The sequence below is a fragment of the Ahaetulla prasina genome, chromosome 3 (assembly GCF_028640845.1).
Source record: "Ahaetulla prasina isolate Xishuangbanna chromosome 3, ASM2864084v1, whole genome shotgun sequence".
Classification (NCBI taxonomy): Eukaryota; Metazoa; Chordata; class Lepidosauria; order Squamata; family Colubridae; genus Ahaetulla; species Ahaetulla prasina.
This window is the reverse complement of record NC_080541.1, coordinates 201,825,702-201,846,805: the sequence shown is the minus strand read 5'-3', so window position 1 is coordinate 201,846,805 and position 21,104 is coordinate 201,825,702. Positions and strand designations below refer to the sequence as shown.

At 39.7% G+C, this 21,104-nt stretch overlaps 1 protein-coding gene across 2 annotated transcripts in view; it reads left to right on the top strand.

The window, feature by feature from the left end:
- GDAP1L1 (ganglioside induced differentiation associated protein 1 like 1) overlaps positions 1-21,104 on the top strand; it is a 49,402-nt gene that overhangs the window by 11,474 nt on the left and 16,824 nt on the right. For both annotated transcript variants that reach the window (XM_058174452.1, XM_058174451.1), the window contains exons 2-3: positions 13,137-13,329; positions 18,921-19,094. In XM_058174452.1, the coding sequence (XP_058030435.1) occupies positions 13,191-13,329; positions 18,921-19,094 (313 nt within the window). In that variant the 5' untranslated portion in view covers positions 13,137-13,190. The remainder of the gene's footprint in view (positions 1-13,136; positions 13,330-18,920; positions 19,095-21,104) is intronic.

The following is a 21,104-nucleotide window of genomic DNA, read 5'->3' as shown; positions in this document are numbered from 1 at the left end:
TTTTTTTTGAGGGGGGGGGAGTTTTTACCAGATTAGAATGCCAAAAAGCTACTCATGTCCTATTTCTAAACCGCTTGCAACCAATAGAATTTTGAATACCCAATACTGCGATCACTATATAAGTTAACACTTTGCTCAGATAATATGTGCAGAGGCATTTATTGCATCTCATTACCTTTAATCCAAATCCTCATAATTGGCTTGCACTCAGTGTCTTGAAAGTGTCTGAGAAATGAACAGCATTGAACAGCAACTTCTGGAAAGGAGGGGGTGGAGTGACACTGAGCCCTAAAGCATTTTAAACAGCCCATTTATTTATTTGTGTATTTATTTATTTAGTTTGTCAAACGTATGAGAAAACAGGTATAAATATAAACATGGACATGAATACAGGAAATGAGTACGAATAAATGGAGACAGTAGGACAGGGACGGTAGGCATGCTGGTGCGCTTATACACGCCCCTTATAGACCTCTTAGGAATGGGTTGAGGTCCACGGTAGACAGTTTAAGGCTGAAGTTTTGGGGGTGTGAGGCTGTAACAACAGAGTCAGGTAATGCATTCCAGGCATTGAACACTCTGTTGCTGAAGTTGTATTTTCTGCAATCAAGTTTGGAGCGATTTACCTTGAGTTTGCATCTATTGTTTGCCCATGTATTATTGCAGTTGAAGCTGAAGTAGTCATTGACAGGTAGGATATTGTAGCAGACAATTTTGTGTACTACGCTTAGGTCAGACTGTACGCGGCGTAGTTCTAGATTGTCCAAGCCCAAAATTTCAAGCCTCGTGGCATAAAATATTTTGTTGTGAGCAGAGGAGTGAAGGGCTCTTTGTGTGAAATACCTCTGGACTCACTCAATTGTATTAATGTCCAATATACAGTGTGGATTCCAGGCAGATGAGCTGTATTCGAGAATTGGTTTGGCAAAGGTTTTGAATGCCCTAGTTTGCAGGGCATACATTTAAGCATTTAACTTTCTATATTAGATGGCAATAAACCATGTTGCACAATAACAGGATTTTCACTCTTGGACATTTGAAATCAGGATACATAAAAATATGGTAACCTTTTGCCATGGAAGCTTTAAGCAGAATTTAAGGTAGCTGGATTTTGTTCTGAGTGTACAGATATATCTAAATAAATCCACATATGATAATGGCTCCAAATCAGTTTAGGAACATTTTGGGACACCAAGAGGAATGAAATCACACTTAGACTTATATACTGCTTCACAGTGGTTTAAAGCATGCTTTAATATCAATGGTAGAATGCATCCCCTATATACAAAATACTCCAAACTCAAATCTCAGGATCTCCAATGAAAGATTATCAGTTCATACCATTGACAAAGACCAATTGTTTTAGAGTTCATAACAGGGTCACATTCCTTCAGCAATAATTTGTGGACTTTTTCTTGTCAGCGATGGACAGGACTAAATCCAGTGTTTGGATCAGAGCCAAACTGAATAGAGTCACCTATTGTCTGACTCAGTGAGAGATCTTTTTTCCTTTCTTTCTTCAAGGGAGGAGGCAGGACATCCAGAAAAGTTAAGAGGATAGACACAAGTCTGTAATCAAAAGTTTGCTTCCTCTATAACAGGGGTCTCCAACCTTGACAACTTTAAGCCTGGAGGACTTCAACTCCCAGAATTCCCTAGCCAGCTTTGCTGGCTGTGGGATTTTGGGAGTTGAAGTCCTCCAGGCTTAAAGTTGTCAAGGTTGGAGATCCCTGCTCTATAACATCTCTATAATTCAGTAAAGGAATTATAATTTCAATGATGATTGAGAAGATTCAATTTAAGATAATGATTAAGATTCAGAGCCTCTGAGGAAATTTCAGAAGTTTCAACATGCCTTCTCTGTCTTCACACTCTGGCTTCATCTCCTACTCTGAATTAGTTCCCACTGCCATCAACTCTGCACAGAACTGCACGTCCCAGAACTACTTTGGAAAAGGCATTATTTATCAGCCCAGTTTAAGTCAGTCACACTGTATATTCTCCAGTATTCAATGAGACCTGGAAGGAAAAATATGCCAAGTGTTCAAGACATATTAGCTGTTATTGTATAAGATCTAGAATGTAAGAAGGGAAGCCAGAACTGACGTATAATTTCTCAGAAAGAAACAGAAAAGTGCCAATACAAAAGGGCCTATTGGGAAATATTAAATTATTTTATCTCAGAATGAATTAGTGTGGATTAATTAGCAGTTGTTTTGGATATACTTGTGTTTTAGGATTGCCTGATGCTTGTGGACAAATTGCAATTTATATCGCCTAAGAATATGTACTGGATTTTCAAATGATCTCCAGATAGAGGCATACTGAACTCTTGATGTTTTTGGCTAATTAATGAGTGAGATCTTACTACTATATATATATATATTTATATCGTACTTTGATATAAATATGCTTTTCATCCTAATTTCTATTCAAGTGATTGGAGAGACAGTAATCAGAATGATAATCTTGTAGCTCCAATGATGTGCTGTGGATTATTCATGTGAACTAGTATCATGAAATTCAATAATATTGTTAGGTTTTGAGGGTTGGAAAAACAAACCTGTAAGATCTTTCCCAACTTTTCAATGCTAGATTCTAAAATTTCTGTGATGAGAAAAGCTGTGTAGGTCAAAAAGATACTACTGAATTACAAGTATTAGCCTTTCTCATCAGTGGCCAGATCAGCCTGGAACTGCTGGCCTTTAACATCTTGTAAGACTTTTACTCTACTGAGTAATGTTATCCTTTATTTAGAAGAAGAAGAAAAAATTCAAGCATACTATTTGCTATTTTCATCTCCAATCCCTAACCTGATTCCCTTACCAGTCACTGGCAAGTGACATGCCAGTTTCACAGACCATGTGATTAGCAATTTGGGTCCTGCAATAGGAATGGGGTGGGTCTCACTTTACGAATCTGACTGCTTTCTCTAGGCTGCTTTGTGTGGATTCATTCCCATGCCCATTTTGGTATTTTCCAGTTTAAAATAATATGAAATAAAGAAATATGTAGAATGTAATCAGGACAGAAACAATCCCCAGGAGAAAGATAGTCAAAACAACTAGTTGCTAGGCAAGAAGGTCACTTATTTTAGAGTGGGGAGTGGGTGGGCGTTGATGGAAAAGAGTTGCATTCAAGGAAATTGGCTAATAACCATCAGCCTTCATTTTCCAGATACAACAGTGAAGAAAAGGGAAGCCGCTACATCTTTAGAGAAAGAGATTTCAGAATAATTGAAGTCGAATTATTACAATTGTGTATGTTTTTTCCCAATTAAAAGAGCAGCGATCTGTTTTTCCTCTTAGCTACTTTGTTAGAAGCTGGAAGAAAGCTAAAATGATCTGCCCAAGGCATATACTATATACATAGCCTCATGTTTTCAGAGATCTCTTTAAGATCTTTTAAAGCAGGGGTCTCCAACCTTGGTCCCTTTAAGACTTGTGGACTTCAACTCCCAGAGCCCCTCAGCCAGCAAAGCTGGCTGAGGAACTCTGGGAGCTGAAGTCCACAAGTCTTAAAGGGACCAAGGTTGGAGACCCCTGTTTTAAAGAGTTTTATGACAATTTGTCGGATAGTTGTATCTTGTGTCAGGTTAATGGAGACAAGCAGAAAGTCAGAGATGTCTCCTGCATGGCTTCTCCCCAGTTCTTGATCCTGGCAGCTCCTTATGTTACTGAGTATTCTGGGGGATGAAGTATGTGTAGCAAGACTATGTGCTGCAGATCTGGAAGTGAGCCTAAAACGGAGGTGGAACTGGTTTTGTTCTCTGCCAGAAAACTGACAACACTCCGTTTTCTCTTAGAGATTGCTAAGAAGCAGAAGGCTCTGCTCAGGCGGGCTCAGGCAGGATCTCCCCTTCAGCTCATGCAGATTATCTTTAATATACAGAATGGCTTCGGTAACAACTCCTAAGGAATAAACTCTGGAAAAGCCTTATTACCCTTGAAATTTCTCATCGCTCTGGCAGCTCTCCTTTCTGTTTCCAGACTGGCATGGTTATTGCATTGACCAGCAGAGCTAATGGCTTCTGGTTCTCCCATTGGACACAGGCAGTTTGAAGCGTGAGCATTGCAGCTTGGAGGCAGGGAGTGTCCCCTTAGATGACCCACCTTACTCTACCTTCCTGATCTTAGGCCCTTCTTTCTGCTTTAATTTGGAAGCCACGTAGCATTATGGTTTACTAGAATTGAGCAGAGGGTACTGCTGCTTATTTATTTATTTATTTATTTATTTTGTCACAACATCATACAATGAGCTTTTCCTCTCAAATGCTATGGAAAATGTCTAGCTTAAAATAAACACGAGGACAGCGTACTAGTCTCTCTAATATGTCAGTCAGAGGGAAGCATGACTGGTTCATCTTGATTTGTAGTTTTTCACCGTGAGAACTATTGCAAGCATTCCAACAATTATTCTGGGGGTTATGGAAGAAGAACAATGGCTTGTGGAAGAGCTCTGGTCTGTGCATGATTACAGTACAGAAAGCCCGAGGTGAGCAGCAATTGCTCTTGGTAGGTCATTTTATTTATTTTGTCACAACATCATACAATGAGCTTTTCCTCTCAAATGCTATGGAAAATGTCTAGCTTAAAATAAACACGAGGACAGCGTACTAGTCTCTCTAATATGTCAGTCAGAGGGAAGCATGACTGGTTCATCTTGATTTGTAGTTTTTCACCCTGAGAACTATTGCAAGCATTCCAACAATTATTCTGGGGGTTATGGAAGAAAAACAATGGCTTGTGGAAGAGCTCTGGTCTGTGCATGATTACAGTACAGAAAGCCCGAGGTGAGCAGCAATTGCTCTTGGTAGGTCATTTTATTTATTTTGTCACAACATCATACAATGAGCTTTTCCTCTCAATGAGTACCAGCAGTCCTCAATTTACAACAGTTTATTTAGTGACTTTCAAAGTTACAATGGCACTGAAAAAGTGACCTATGACCATGTTTCAAACTTATGACCATTGCAGCATTCCTGTGATCAGATGATCAGAATTTGGACTCTTGGATTCATATGTATGATAGTTGTAGTGTCCCAGATTCACGTATCATGTTACTAACTTAACAATTTCAGTGATTCACTTAACAACGGTGGCAAGAAAGGTTGTAAAATGGAGCAAAATTCACTTAACAACGGTGGCAAGAAAGGTTGTAAAATGGAGCAAAATTCACTTAACTATCTCATTCAGCAATAGAAATTTTGGGCTCAATTGTGGTCGTAAGTCGAGGACTACCTCTATTCTCTGCTAGGAGGAAAAATGACTGCTTGTTCTCCTTAACATAGGGTAGGACAGGCTTGAGTGAATACAACTATGCACCTGAGATACAAAGTTTAGCACACTTTCAAATTGCCTGAATGAGAAGCCAGAGGTGTGGAAACACTCTACACCTGTGAGTTGTTGCACAGGCTGTTTTTGGCCATGGATCTTGTGCTTTTTTGAAAGAGCAGTAAATCTGTGCCCATAAAAATAACCTGATAGTTGCTATTTCCATGTTTAAAAGTGGGAGAGCTCCTTCTTGCTTCCTTATTCCTCCTCCTTTACTGGAGACCACTGTAGTAAATCTCTTTAAGAAATTTATCAAAGGGAGTAAAGTTCCTGATAGTATCCCCTGCTCAAAAGGCACAAGTAAGACATACACCCAGAAAGAGAAATGTATGTGTGCACATCCACAGAGCAGGAAGAGGACAAAGGGAGGATGTAGATAAAAAGAAGAGAGAAATTAAAAAAAACACTGAATAAGAAATGAGGGGGGAATGGAGGCAATTTAAGAAGAAGGTTGTGTGTTGACTAATAGAAGTTACTGAGAATACTGTATCTGCAGAAACTGAGCAAGTTACACATTCAAGGAGTAGTACTCCAGCAAAGACTAGTGTGAGAACTTTTTTTAAACAGGTCTACTTCTCTTTCTTAGGGACACGGTGGCTCAGTGGCTAAGACGCTGAGCTTGTCAATCGAAAGGTCGGCAGTTCAGCTGTTTGAATCCCTAGTGCTGCCATAGGAAGCAAGCAATGGCAAACCACTTCTGAAAATATCGCCAAGAAAACTGGATGGGGCCAGCACGTGACACATCCCACCCGTGAGCTGCACGCTTGACATTCCTGTTCTAGTGGATTCTGAATAGGAGTTAATTACATGAGTAATTAAGATCCCTTCCAACTATAATTATTATTTTTTTCAGAGTAAAAACAAATCAAAACTAAAAAGGAAAGAAAAATACAAGAAACAAAAAAAGAGAAGAAATAAAACAAAAGGAGTATAATAACATCCCACCTTCTTTTCAACAGATAGTTACAATGTTATGGTCTCTCCTCCCTCTTACATATTATACAAAACCTTTCAGCCTCTCATTTAATCTGCATCTTTCTTAATTTTCAGACCCATAAATCTTCATGTAATTTCTTTCCGCTTTCAGCAAAAAGTCCATATTTCAAGTTTTTCAGCTTTTTTCCCTGAACAGAATCTTGCTAGATTCTTCCTGAGATGACTCTCTGCACAGATTGTCAGGACTCTATTCCACCAATCCTTGAGTCAGCGGAAAAGTATGTCAATATAAATCACGCTGCCTATCTATAGGACAAGCTCCATTTTACCTAAGAAATGAAGCTGGCAAGTAATGCTGCCTTTACAGTTTTAATGTGGAACGATTTATTGACAGGATTGCTGGATCCTCCTGGTTTTATTTTCCTCTCAATGAGTACCAGCAGTCCTCAATTTACAACAGTTTATTTAGTGACTTTCAAAGTTACAATGGCACTGAAAAAGTGACCTATGACCATGTTTCAAACTTATGACCATTGCAGCATTCCTGTGATCAGATGATCAGAATTTGGACTCTTGGATTCATATGTATGATAGTTGTAGTGTCCCAGATTCACGTATCATGTTACTAACTTAACAATTTCAGTGATTCACTTAACAACGGTGGCAAGAAAGGTTGTAAAATGGAGCAAAATTCACTTAACTATCTCATTCAGCAATAGAAATTTTGGGCTCAATTGTGGTCGTAAGTCGAGGACTACCTCTATTCTCTGCTAGGAGGAAAAATGACTGCTTGTTCTCCTTAACATAGGGTAGGACAGGCTTGAGTGAATACAACTATGCACCTGAGATACAAAGTTTAGCACACTTTCAAATTGCCTGAATGAGAAGCCAGAGGTGTGGAAACACTCTACACCTGTGAGTTGTTGCACAGGCTGTTTTTGGCCATGGATCTTGTGCTTTTTTGAAAGAGCAGTAAATCTGTGCCCATAAAAATAACCTGATAGTTGCTATTTCCATGTTTAAAAGTGGGAGAGCTCCTTCTTGCTTCCTTATTCCTCCTCCTTTACTGGAGACCACTGTAGTAAATCTCTTTAAGAAATTTATCAAAGGGAGTAAAGTTCCTGATAGTATCCCCTGCTCAAAAGGCACAAGTAAGACATACACCCAGAAAGAGAAATGTATGTGTGCACATCCACAGAGCAGGAAGAGGACAAAGGGAGGATGTAGATAAAAAGAAGAGAGAAATTAAAAAAAACACTGAATAAGAAATGAGGGGGGAATGGAGGCAATTTAAGAAGAAGGTTGTGTGTTGACTAATAGAAGTTACTGAGAATACTCGTATCTGCAGAAACTGAGCAAGTTACACATTCAAGGAGTAGTACTCCAGCAAAGACTAGTGTGAGAACTTTTTTTTTTAAACATAGGTCTACTTCTCTTTCTTAGGGGACATGGTGGCTCAGTGACTAAGACTCTGAGCTTGTCAATCGAAAGGTCGGCAGTTCAGCAGTTTGAATCCCTAGTGCTGCCGTGAAACGGGGTGAGCTCCCGTTACTTGTCCCAGCTTCTGCCAACCTAGCAGTTCGAAAGCACGTAAAAAATGCAAGTAGAAAAATAGGGACCACCTTTGGAGGGAAGGTAACAGCCTTCCGTGCGCCTTTGGCGTTGAGTCATGCCAGCCACATGACCATGGAGACGTCTTCAGACAGCACTGGTTCTTCAGCTTTGAAACGGAGATGAGCATCACCCCTAGAGTCGGGAACGACCAGCACACATGTGCAAGGGGAATCTTTACCTTTACTTTTACTTCTCTTTCAAAAAACAGAAAAATCCTGTTAAAAGGAGGAGCACTTTCCAAATATTTTGGAAAGTGCAAGTCAGGCATTATTGCTGGCATTATTGCTGTGGAAACATAGCCTCTCATCCCTACATTCCAAGGCAAAAGGGTCTGGAAGCAGCAGCCAAAAGTCACCAAACAGCATTCTACATTGTATTCCTGTCCAAAACAGAGTCAGGAGAAAAGGGAGAATACTATTTTTAAACTGGAACGGCTAAAGAGAAGCTCAATAACGGGCTGAAGGTGAGATGAAGGCAGAATCAAAAGGACACGTCCTTAATGAAACTAGTTGGAGGGGCATCTTCGTGCAGCAGTTAAGAGCCCGATGATGAGCCTTCATTTTAGAGACTATAGTAAGAGGCTCTTGTTAAAAGAGCTGAACAGTGCTCCCCACCCCCACCCCAAAATCCTCTCAAGCAGCGTGGGTGGTGAAAGAATGCGCACTATATCTTTGTTGCCTCTGCAGATCCGAGCCCTGGTGAGAAGGAATGAAGGAGCTGTGCTCTGGCAAAACCAAATCAAATGCACCCAAATCTAGATAATCTAGCAATAAAATATCAATCTATCAATATGTCAACTCAAGGATTTTATCCATATCAATTGCTTCTGCCAGTTAAAGGTAACAAACCAGATGACTCCATTCTTTAAAAAAAAAAATGCACAGTTCAGGGAATTGGCAGCCCATCTCTTTGGATAATGAAAGTGTTTAAACGAAATCAGTCGAAATCTCTCAGCAGTTTTGTATAATATGCACATATCCATCTGCAAAAACACATACCACACAACACACACATTTAAAAATATGACATCTTTTTTTGGGTACAGTGTCAGTTCAGGATTCAGGGTAAGTGCTCATTGACGCAGTTAGTAAATTACAACTGTAGATGGAACTGCCTTTCTCCTCTTTAGCTACATTATGTTTTACCAACTTTCTGCTTGTTAAAGCAAAGAAACATTATTTATATTTAGTATTATAAACATTAAATATATTTATATATTTAATATTGTATAAAAAACGAAAGCAAGGAAAGCAAGCAAGCTTGGATATCTAGATTACAGACAGGAGAATTCGAAGAAATTTGTCCTTTTCCATGCCCATCTGTCAAAAGAGACTAATTCAACCACTGCCAAAGAGTGAGTCAAGGGTATAGTTCCTATTTCAGTGGTACATCTTTTTTTTTTAATCTACTCTCATGCATGAAGTAGTTATCTTATATCTAAATGCTGGGGACTTAGTCAAAAATAACATCAGCATCTTCTCTGACTAGAAAGAAACTTGCCTGGAAAGACTATCATATTAAGAAATGAAGATTCTAGTTTAACATTTTCCTTGATATATTGATTTTGGAAATGGAAGAATACACAGATTAAATCTTACTGAGTAACTCAGATTTAGAATTTTTTGCTGGCTGAGGGGCTCTGGGAGTTGAAGTCCACAAGTCTTAAAGGGACCAAGGTTGGAGACCCCTGTTTTAAAATGCAATAATTTGAGACCAGTTAAATTTTCACTAATGTAGAAAGCTGGAGTATAAAACAAGTAAGTACTGCAAATAAGAATAGATAGATGTTTAAATACACCACTACATGATGAAGATGATCAGGTTTTTCATTGAATGAAATGCAAAATAGCTTTAGTTCCATTTTGAATAACGGTATTAAATATATATGCAATATTTCTGTAATGCTAGAGTAGCATTGGGCATAAGAAAAACATGATTCCTTCTTTCATTCAGCTATCTTCATTAACAGGTAGCGCAGAGAATGCTATTGATTAATAAAGCATCAAAGTTGATAGATGCCAGAGGAAGACCAAATACAGTTAATCTCAGTTGGCCGGAAATAACATGTTAAGTAATGAGCAAGGAGAATGTTGGAGGAGAGAATGGAGGAAGCTTTTAAAATATATGGTTGCCAAGATACTGGAATTCTCTTGATATGAGAATTCAGATAGCTAACCTAAATGTAGGAAAATGCTTAATGCCTAACGTATACTTATTTATTATGAATTGATAGCAACTATCATTCAGCTCTCAAATCCCTGGTGGAGAACAGGCAATGGGAAGCTATTTCTTTATTTTAGACTGGAAGGGGACTAGAGGCTAAAACAGTAAGAACAGTTGCTGGAATTGGGTATGTCTAGTTTAATGAAAAGGAGGACCAGGGGAGACATGATTGCAGTGTTCCAATATCTCACCCTTGTGGGGCTGCCACAAAGAAGAGGGAGTCAAGCTATACTCCAAAGCACCTGAGGGCAGGACAAGAAGCAATGGGTGGAAACTAATCAAGGAGAGAAGCAACCTAGATCTAAGGAGAAATTTCCTGACAGTTAGAACAATTAATCAGTGGAACAACTTGCCTCCAGAAGTTGTGAATGCTCCAACACTGGAATTTTTAAAGAAGAGATTGGATAACCATTTATTTGAAATGCTATAGGGTTTCCTGCCTAAGCAGGGGGTTGGACTAGAAGACCTTCAAGGTCCCTTCCAACTCTGTTATTTTATTCTATTCTAGACATCTGTTATGCTGTATAATTCATTATTTGCCTATGAAAATGGAATAGTGTGAAAGCAAAGGAGACTTCAGGTGGGACCTAGCATTGCTGGAATGCAAATCGAAAAGAATATTTCAACTCTAGATATCAATCATATCACATGAAAAATTAAATTATAAGTTACACATATACAAATAAACTACATACCCACATACAATTATAGGAAATACTATAACTGATTTCTTATGTGCCATCAAGTCATTGTCAACTCTGTCAACAATCATACAGATTAAACCTTCTCCAGGATGGTCAGTTTCCAAATTGACTCTTCTGTCTTCCAATAATGCATCCATCACTGCTGTAATCATGACCATGCATCTTGCTGTTAGTCATCCCCTTTTTCTCTCCCCTCACTTTCATCTTCTCAGCATTATAACTTCTCAAGAGAGCTAAATCTTTGTATAATAAAGAACTTTTAAAATACGTTATAGTCCAGATTTCATATCCACCCACTTCTTAGTCTACATCTGTTTTCTATTTGTGCATCTATTAATCCAACTACTATAATTGTTCCTTTTGTAGAAATTTAGCTCAATATAAAAATTGGATTTGTGGCTAAAATATTACTGCACAAATGAAATAATTTGTGCATTATGTGGTGTCCGTTACTACAATTTCTCCTTTTAAGTAGATGCTACTAAAAAATCTTTTGGTCTAATAATGTATTTTATATTCCTAAAATGAAAAAGAGAGATTGAAGTATAAATTACAACATAATAAATTATGCTATGATCCTGTTTTGGCTATATAAACATTCACATTCAGGTTCCAAAATTCCATTTCTTATTAGTATTTTGATACTTTGTTAGAGGATATCTAAAATCACCTAACCTGGTGAGAATCCCAGTGATCCAGAGGTGGGTTTCAGCAGGTTCTGACCAGTTCTGGAGAACTGGTAGCGGAAATTTTGAGTAGTTTGGAGAACCAGTAGTAAAAATTCTGACTGGCCCCACCCCCGTCTATTCTCTGCCTCCCAAGTCCCAGCTGATCGGGAGAAAATGGGGATTTTGCAGTAACCTTCTCCTGGATTGGAGAGGGAATGGAGATTTTACAATATCCTTCCCCTGCCATGCCCACCAAGACACGCCCTCCAAGCAATGCCATGCCCACCAAGCCACACCCATAGAATCGGTAGTAAAAAAATTTGAAACCTACCTCTGCAGTGATCCAAGACTCTTAAGAAATCTACTGAGTTCCCGTCATCTAACAACAGCGGGAACAAAATTATTTTTCTTTCCAGGGACATCTTCTGAAAGAGGTCAACAGCATCACACTGGCAGGAGTGACCAGTCAATTGAAATCCAGGGGTGAAATGCTACCGGTTCGGACCAGATCGCACGATCTGGTAGCAATGGGGGCAGATAATTCGGAGAACCAGTAGCAAAAATCCCTGCCCTCCCCCACTGCCCATGCCTCGCTGTTCCTCTTCTCTGTCCCTGAAGCTCTTGGTGGTGATATAGCTGCAAACGGTCTTAAATGACTGCTGCAGCACTTCAAAGGGCCGCACTACAGCTAATCAGCACTGTAGGCGGCTAGTAGACTGGCGCCTCTATTTTTAAAGAAGGTAGACCAGTGCGCTCCCAAAAAAAGGCAATTAGTAGACTGGTGCCTCTGTTTTTAAAGAAGATAGACTGGTGCGCTCCCAAGTTTTGTATACTTTATTATTTTTATTATTTATTATTATTGGCCATGCCCATTCAGTCACCTGACCATCAAGCCACGCCCACTGGGTCACCTGACTACCAAGCCATGCCCACCAATTAAGCCATGCCCACAGAACTGGTAGGGAAAATTTTTAGATTTCACCCCTGTTGAAATCCTACCCCTTTTATCATGTGCAGCGTGCATCCTAGTCATGTAAAAGATACTACTGAAGACACTATCATACCTATAATTTTGGCAGTAGTGATCTCCCTGAGGATATTTCTGCTCTCTCCCCTGCTCAGATAAAAACAGGAATAACCAGGAACAGGTTTTATGTTAAAGACTGTGAAGTCATTGCAATTCTTGGACCGAAAATGAATTTTTGGACTCAGAATACTTTTGTTTTAATTCAATTTCTTTCCCATCAGAATCTTTTATCATGGTGTACACTATATTTATTCATTTTGTTCACAAAATCAAAATAGATCCCGCATGCCAGAAATCTGCTATTCTCATTTATTAATTATAAACATTTTAAATAAGTTAATTACCACTAGAATAAATTCATATGAGCTAAGCATTTCATGAACACCAAATGCTATGTCCAGATATAATTGTAATATTATAAAGACCATATGATGTGGAGAACCACTCTGAGGAGGGATGCAAATTTGATATGATAGCGTGTGCATGTGTGCATGTGTGTGTGCTTGTGTGTGTGTGTGTGTGTGTAGAGTGCACACCACTTGCAATTGCTTCTTAAAATTTATTTATGAATACTAATAGCATCAGTTTGCACACTAATTGCATATCTTTTTCATCTGTTTTTTTCCCCCAGGTCCGACTGGTCATTGCAGAAAAAGGGATACCTTGTGAGGAACGAGATGTGAGTATGCCCTTGACTGAGCACAAAGAACCTTGGTTTATGCGCCTCAATCTTGGGGAAGAAGTACCTGTCATCATCCATGGAGATAACATAATCAGTGATTACAATCAAATAATTGACTACATGGAGAAAAACTTCACAGGAGGTAAACTTTTAGATACTTTCCTCAACCCTCAAGATGATGGATGCAACTTCCATCACCTTGAATTAGCCTATCCATTGTTGGCGTATGATAGCTATTTCAATATGGAGGATACTAGATATGGAAAATTGTTCTAGAAATTTAACGCCCTTATAATCAAGCTCTTAAATCTTCTTACATCAGTATTGTTGTTATGTTTCCAAAACGGGATTGTTTCTTTTTTTCCCTTTTTTTTGGTTTTCTATTTTCACAATTTCTATTGGCATTTATCTAGAATTGCCTCTGGTCTGAATGAAATATCAATCAGACCAGATTGATATTTTGCTTAAATTAGATGATTTGTACCTCATAGCATTCAATTTTTCCTGATATTGCTGTTATTTGTTTCTTTATGATTTCCAAAGCTTCTTCAATTTTTCTGGCGCCAAACCAACATTTGTTAATTAGAGTTGTCTTGATCCTTACATTCTTACATTTTTGCTTTTTCATGTTCTTTAAATTACTTGCATCTGATCTTAATTTCTTTATTTTGGCGTCCAGTCTGATCTTCCACTTTGGGATTGAATAGGATTTTGCTTTTTTCAAATTTTGATAGCTAATTCTTCTGTAACCACCACTAGTGTACTGTAGGTAAGCTGAACACTCTTTCTTAAATCTCTGATTATGGCTTGATTACTGCAACTCATTCTACATGGGCTGCCCTTGAATATGACCCAGGAGCTTCAACTGGCCCACAGTGCAGTGGTGCAGGCAGTGATGGGTATATCTTTGTATGCTCATGTAACACTTCTGCTTTGCAAGTTGCATTGGTTGCCAGTTTGTTCTGAGTGTGATTCAAAGTGGTGGTCGCCTATAAAGCCCTATATGGCCAGGAAGGACTTTATGCATCTACAGGTTGTGTGCCAGTTACGCTCTTTCTAGACCAGCAATCCCTACTCACAGTCACTCATGCCCTAGTCACTTCCCGTCTTGACTATTGCAATGCGCTCTACATGGGGCTGCCCTTGAAGAGCATCCGGAAGCTCCAGTTGGTGCAAAATGGAGCGGCCTGCATGTTTTTGTGCAGACCCCGGTGTATGCATGTATCACCTCTCCTGTGGGAGCTGCATTGACTACCAATTTGCTTCCGGGTGCAATTCAAAGTGCTGGTTGTCACTTTTAAAGCCCTTCATGGCTTGGGAGCAGATTGTCTGAGGGACTGTCTCTTGCCGGTCACATCTATCCGACCAATCAGAGCGGGAGGCAGGGAAAGTTGCGGGTCCCATCCCCTAGGGAGATATACCTCGTGGGATCCAGAAAAAGGGCCTTCTCCATGGTGGCCCTCTCTCTGGAACATCATCCCCAGGGGTGGGTTCTACTTACTTTACTACCGGTCCGCAATGGGACCACATGCGCAGAAACTTCCTGATGACGTCTGGGTCAGTGGGCGGAGCCTCCCACCGGTTTTACTACTGGTTCTTGCGAACTGGTCTGAATCGGGGGCAACCCACCACTGATCATCCCCCTAAGAGATTAGAATGGCCCCCACTCTAACAGTCTTCTAGAAAGCATTGAAGACCTGGTTCTGGCAGTGGGCCTGGGGAACCCAGAATAGGATGGAGCCCATTAAATAATTCATGTGAGGTGATGTTGCCACGGTGGGGAGTGATTTTAGCATATTAATTTATTATATGACTCTTCTTTTATTAGTTTTAGTTTTTATATGAGGTTTTATATTCTGTAAGCCCCCTTGAGTCACCATGTGCTAATAGAAGGCAATATAAATTAATTGAATTGAATTGAATTGAATTGAATTGAATAATGCATGGGCCTGGTTACTTGAGACAACTGCTTGTCTCCCATAGCATGTTGCCTCTTGGGACCGGGCAATGGTGGTGCTTAAGCAAAGGATCCTTGATCCCTGAGCAGGGGGCTGGACTAGAAGACCTCCAAGGTCCCTTCCAACTCTGTTATTCTGTTCTGTTCTGAAATAGAATTACAATCAGAATATAGTAAACTCTCCTCTAGGGTACAATTGGAACACATTAATGTACATGTTAAAGCAGTAATATACGTTGATCAACTTAAAGAATAAATTTCAACAAGCATTTACATTACCATGGTTCAATATTATACCATCAACAGAAATGGAGGAAAATGTTTGTAAAATTCCATAAGCAAAGGCTTTGCCCTTGTAATGATGGTAATATTGAAACACAGAATTTCTTTTGGGATGTACACAAGGTACACTTCAGGCCTCTTCCAATTCCATTTTTGCAATGGACTGAGGAATTTTTTATGCAATTTATAATTGCAGATAAGGACTCCAAGGTAACCCCTAGCATTATACATTGCTGGCAGAAAATGGTGCAAGCATGATGGCAGATCTTTTTATTTTGTATGTTCTATCTTGTAGCTCTAATTTGTAGAATTTATTTAATCAGTTTCATTCAGTATGGGTGGCTGACCTGTAATAAAGAATTTCATTTTGTTTCATATTTATTTTAGATGAAAAGTCAGACTCCATCTGAACAATTTAAATCACACAGGGCACTTTGGCAACAAAAACAAAAAAAATGAAAAGAAAACAAAGCTTCTAAACCATGCTGCATATTTATTTCCTGACTATTAACTGAGATTAGTAAATAAAAGCCAAAACCTCTTTAAAATAAGAACTAGATATTCAGAAGAATGATTTTCATTCTTCCACATTATCTTCTTTGGTTTCCAGAACTAAGTTTAATCAAAAGATATATGCATCTATCACCATAATGGGGCAATTTAGGTGAATTATTTTAAAAGGATAGCTTTAATGAGACCAGAGGCATTTCTTACAATGAACTGATTCAGGAATGGCATTTGGGAGATCTGGGATGAGAGCCAGGGAATAGGTTCTTACATTTGGACAAAGGAACATGGGGACTGAAATATAGAATCAAATCTGTAAAAGATAAGTCAGAAACAGTGCCTCACATAAATAGTACAGGTAGTCCTTGACTTACAACTACAATTGAGCCCAAATTTTTGGTTGCTAAGTGAAACATTTGTTAAGTGAATTTTGCTCCATTTTACGACTTTTGCCATAGTAATTAAGTAAATCACTGTAGTTGTTAAATTATTAGCACAGTTGTTAAGTAAATCTGGTTTTCCCACTGACTTTGCTTGTCAGAAGGTCACAAGAGGGAAATCACATGAGCCTGCAACGGTCATAAATGAGTCAGTTCCCAATCGTCTGAATTTTGATCATGTGACCATGGAGATGATGCAATGGTTTTAAGTGTGAAAAACGGTCATAAGCCCCTTTTTTCAGTGCCACTGTAACTTTGAACGGTCACTAAATGAACTATTGTAAGTTAAGGACTACCTGTATAAATTCTGAAAAAATATGAATTATATGTCCGGGTAATGCATTATGGATGTAATGCTAATTCAGATTTAATAACACATACATGAGCCAGGAGCCAGACTCAAACACATTACTTCTCCTTTCTCCTAATTCAAATTGATATCAGCACAATCTAATGATTCTCTTCAGATATACCTGTACTGGTGCAAAGTTTGTGTTATGGTTGGAAAAATGCATTCATTAAATTGAATTCTACTATTATATATGCATTTATCTAACTTATCAAGTTAATTCTGAAATGTGTTTCTATCTTCTAAGCTGGTTTAATATGTTTTGAACCAGAGTATTGCCATCCACGCAACAAATTCCTATAGTTAGGATTACTTTACAAATTAAATTCAGTCTTTCCAATTTATTCTTCCCTACAAATATAGGACCCAGAAGTAGAGGACAGAACTGCCATTGCTCAATGCCATGTCAAAGGCAGCTGGTGCAGGATGTTTGAAAAGAAAACAAAGATATTAGTTCAAGATTTAAAAAAAGTCACTTTATTTTAGTATTATAAGAGAAATACCCTTGCTACCAATTGTCATTCAACTGCACATTTTAGTTGCTGGGATTATAATTTACAACTAAATAACAATTTTATGCTAATTTTGGTAAAATTCTGGGAAGCCCATGAAGTGCTGCAGCCTCTAGAAATACATCTTGATTAAGATACTCTGTCTGCAGGAGCTTGTAACTGACTAAGGAGATTTCAGGCACACTGACTATTTTATATGCTTACCCATTCATACAAAGATGTTAACAGAATAACAGAGTTGGAGGGCACCTTGGAAGTATTTTAGTCCTATGCCCCTGTTGTGTCTTGCCCGCTCTCACCGCAGCCGGGGTCTTCTTATCTGCTTCCGAACGCTGAAGAATGTCCTAGTATGCCTCCCGGCCCCAGCCCTGGCTCCATGCCCAGACAGGCTGAAGAGGAAGAAATACCTCCAGCCCCCAGCTCTGGCTCCATGCCCAGGCAAACGGAGCAACTAGACCCCTCCCCCTCCTCCACAGCATGTGAGCCTGAGGAAGGTTTATTACCAACAGCTGCCGACTGGAGTGACCCTCGCATCAGAAGACTTGATAGGCGGAGGCAACAGAAGGAAGGAAGGGGCAGGCCTGGATAAGTGCTGAGTCATGGAGCCACACCCCATGGCCTATATAAAGGATCTGCTTTCTGGCATTCTCTGAGTCAGGCAAAGTCTAAACATATCTTGCTGAAGTCACTTTCTGGTCTCCTGCCTGCCCTGAGGACTTTGCTAGGACTTTGGCAGAGTTGCAGAGGCACACCTGATTCGGATTTCCGACCCGGCCGTCAGCGGAGGAGTGGGACACGACAGCCCCCTGCTCAAGCAGGAGACCCTATAACTGCATGCAATGGCGAACCTATGGCACGCATGCAATGTGTGATTGCGAACCTATGGTACGCATGCAATGGGTGGCACACATAGCCATATCTGTGGGCACATAAGTGTTGCTGTAGCTCAGCTCCAGTGCATATGCACATGCCAGCCAGCTGATTTTTGGGCCTTCCGGGCTAACCAGAAGTCGGGAAATGGGCTGTTTCCAGCCTCCAGAGGGCCTCTGGAGGGCTTCCGGGGGTGGTGGTGGGGAAGGCTATTTTTGCCCTCCCCAGGCTCCAAGAAAGCCTCTGGAGCCTGGGGAGGGCGAAAAACAGGCCTATTGTGCTATCGCGTGCCAAGAGCGGGGGAAGAGGGCAGGGGGGGGTTGCATGCACATGCGCAGGGCGCATTGAATTATGGGTCCACACACACACGCAACACCCCACCCCCCACAGCATTCCCCTCGCTTTTGGCACACGACGGCAAAAAGGTTAGCCATCACTGCCCTATAACATTCTGGACAAATAGCTGTCCAATTTCTTCTTAAAAACCACCAGTGATGGAGCACCCACAACTTTTGAACATAAGCCATTCCACTGATATTATTTTAACTATCAGGAAATTTATTTATTGGTTGTCCAATTTTTTGTTGCTTGTCCTTGTTAGTTCTTCTTCACCCTGTATGCTCATTTCCTTGATATTTCAAATCCAAGATGCAAAATTACCCTTTAAATCTGAGTCTATAAATAGGCACACTATGGAGCACTTATTCACAATAAGTAAGTTATTTACAATAAGTTAGCTTTGTAGAAAAAGAAATATCAGAAAAAAAATATATACAATGAAAGTCTGTTTTAACTTGACCATTTCTTGTTTTGCAGAGCACGTCATCCAGCTAGTTCCTGAGAACGGAAGCCTCCTTCATTCACGAGTAATGCAGTATAGAGAAATCCTAGATTCCTTGCCCATGGATGCCTACACTCATGGATGTATTCTTCACCCAGAACTCACCACAGACTCCATGATTCCAAAGTATGCTACAGCTGAGATTCGCAGTAAGTGGTCAGTTATGAAGGGCCTTATTGAGTAGATGATTATAGATATGGATATATGGCAGGGGTGTCAAACTCAAGGCCTGGGGGCTGGATCTGGCCGCGGGGTGCTTAGATCTGGTCCTTGGGGCTGCCCTGGAAACAGTGAAGGACTGGCCCGTGGTGTCTCTTCCAGTGAAAACAGAGCTCAGGAGAGCCATGTGCGGCCCCCTTGAGCCCCATGTTCACTGGCAGAGGGTTGCAGGAGGCTGTTGCAATCAAAAACGGAGCTCAGGAGCCCGTTTTCACTGGCAGAGCACTTGTGCCACCATAGGCACCCCTGACATGAGTGATGTCGAGCTGGCCACGCCCCCCCCCGGGGTCAAACACAATCCTGATGTGGCCCTCAATAAAATCGAGTTTGACACCCCGATATATGGCAATACCTGGTCCATTGAAATATATAATTTCCCAATAGCATAAAATGTTTAGGGAACTCTTAAGCATAATAAATGAAAATGATAGACTCAAAGAATAAAAAACAAAATCAGCAGAATTATCTGCTTGATGTGGCTAATTCTTGATGTGCCACTTTTAGGACTACTAAAAAAAAGGAGTAATCCTGTCATGCAAAGACAAATCACAGAAAGAGGTGCCATTCAAGCTCCTGAAGCAATCTTTCAAAACTTGGTATTTTCCAGATGTTTTTGAACTATGGATGGAAATTCCAAGTATCTAACATCTGTTGATATTATGTTGCCCTAAATACGTTGCTTTGAAATCTTTAGGAACTTGCAATGTAGATAATTTCAGTTCAGAACATTTTTTGCTGGTGTCCTTTCTTCATAACAGAAGACTTAAAATTAATTGCAGTGTGTATTGCTTTGTATAGAAAAGGTCTCAAATTCAATTTGTGGTATCTCCACTTAAAAAAAGCTATCATTCCTGCCAATTGAACATCAAACAACATCAAACAACAAAATACATCAAACAACTGTCTCAAGGAACACAATGGGTTTTTACACATTGCAATAGATACGATATTTGTAGTCTCTTTCACGTGTAACTTGCATCTGTATTACCATTCTGTCTTTCCCTCTCCCCCTCCCCCTCAATTTAAATCCTACATCAATCAAGCTATAATTTGTGCAGTTGGTGAAGTGAGCTGCAGCACATTAAATGTGCGTTTTAGGACATTATTAGTCAGAAAAGGTGCTATCAGATGCCTGATTTTTTGCTATCATGTACTAACATGGTTCTCATATAATGTCATTGTGATCTGCAAAGTCAAGGATATTGGATAGCACTTCAGCTCAGTAATGGTTAAATACTGATTGCCAGTCACAATCTTCTCTGGTGAAATATTTTGTATTTCTCTTCAAAGTTTGCTTTTTTTTTTGTTTAAGTTAGCTTACTGCTCTTTTATTCCAAATTTCTTTCATTGTTTTTCTCTCTCTCATGATACCTTTCTTCTTTTGTTGATGCATAAATGACTATTTTTAACCATGGATATGATATGTGCTAGTTGAATTAATGATAGCATTTAGCATAAGGCAATTTCATAAAGATTGTACAATAGATACAGCTTCAACTGCAGGCCAAGTCTGTTTGTAAAGATCAAATGTGCTGTGCTGTGCTATGTCCAGCTGTTCCCTTCCATTGGCTCTAATGATTCGTAAGAGCTAGCTTGACCATTCTAGTCAGTCAGTATTGCTGGCTGTAACCCTGCCTGGTCTCACTCTTTCCTTGTTTCTGTCCCTTGTCCAAATTTCACATTATGCAAGCATTAAGTAAGACAAACAAAACCTTCTCAAGCCTGTCCTGTAATGGAAATTTTTGCTGTGCCACTTAAACTATCCTACCCCTTTTTGCTTGGTTTGTTCTGACAATGCTAAAACTGTGTTTGGGTGACATTTGAATAGCTTGCTTCACAAGATAGTCTTCCCTAGCTGTCTCAATAGCTACTTGTTTCTGTGAACTAAGCCTTCCTATGCAGTTGGGATGAACAGCATTTGGGCCTCTATTTTAAGACTG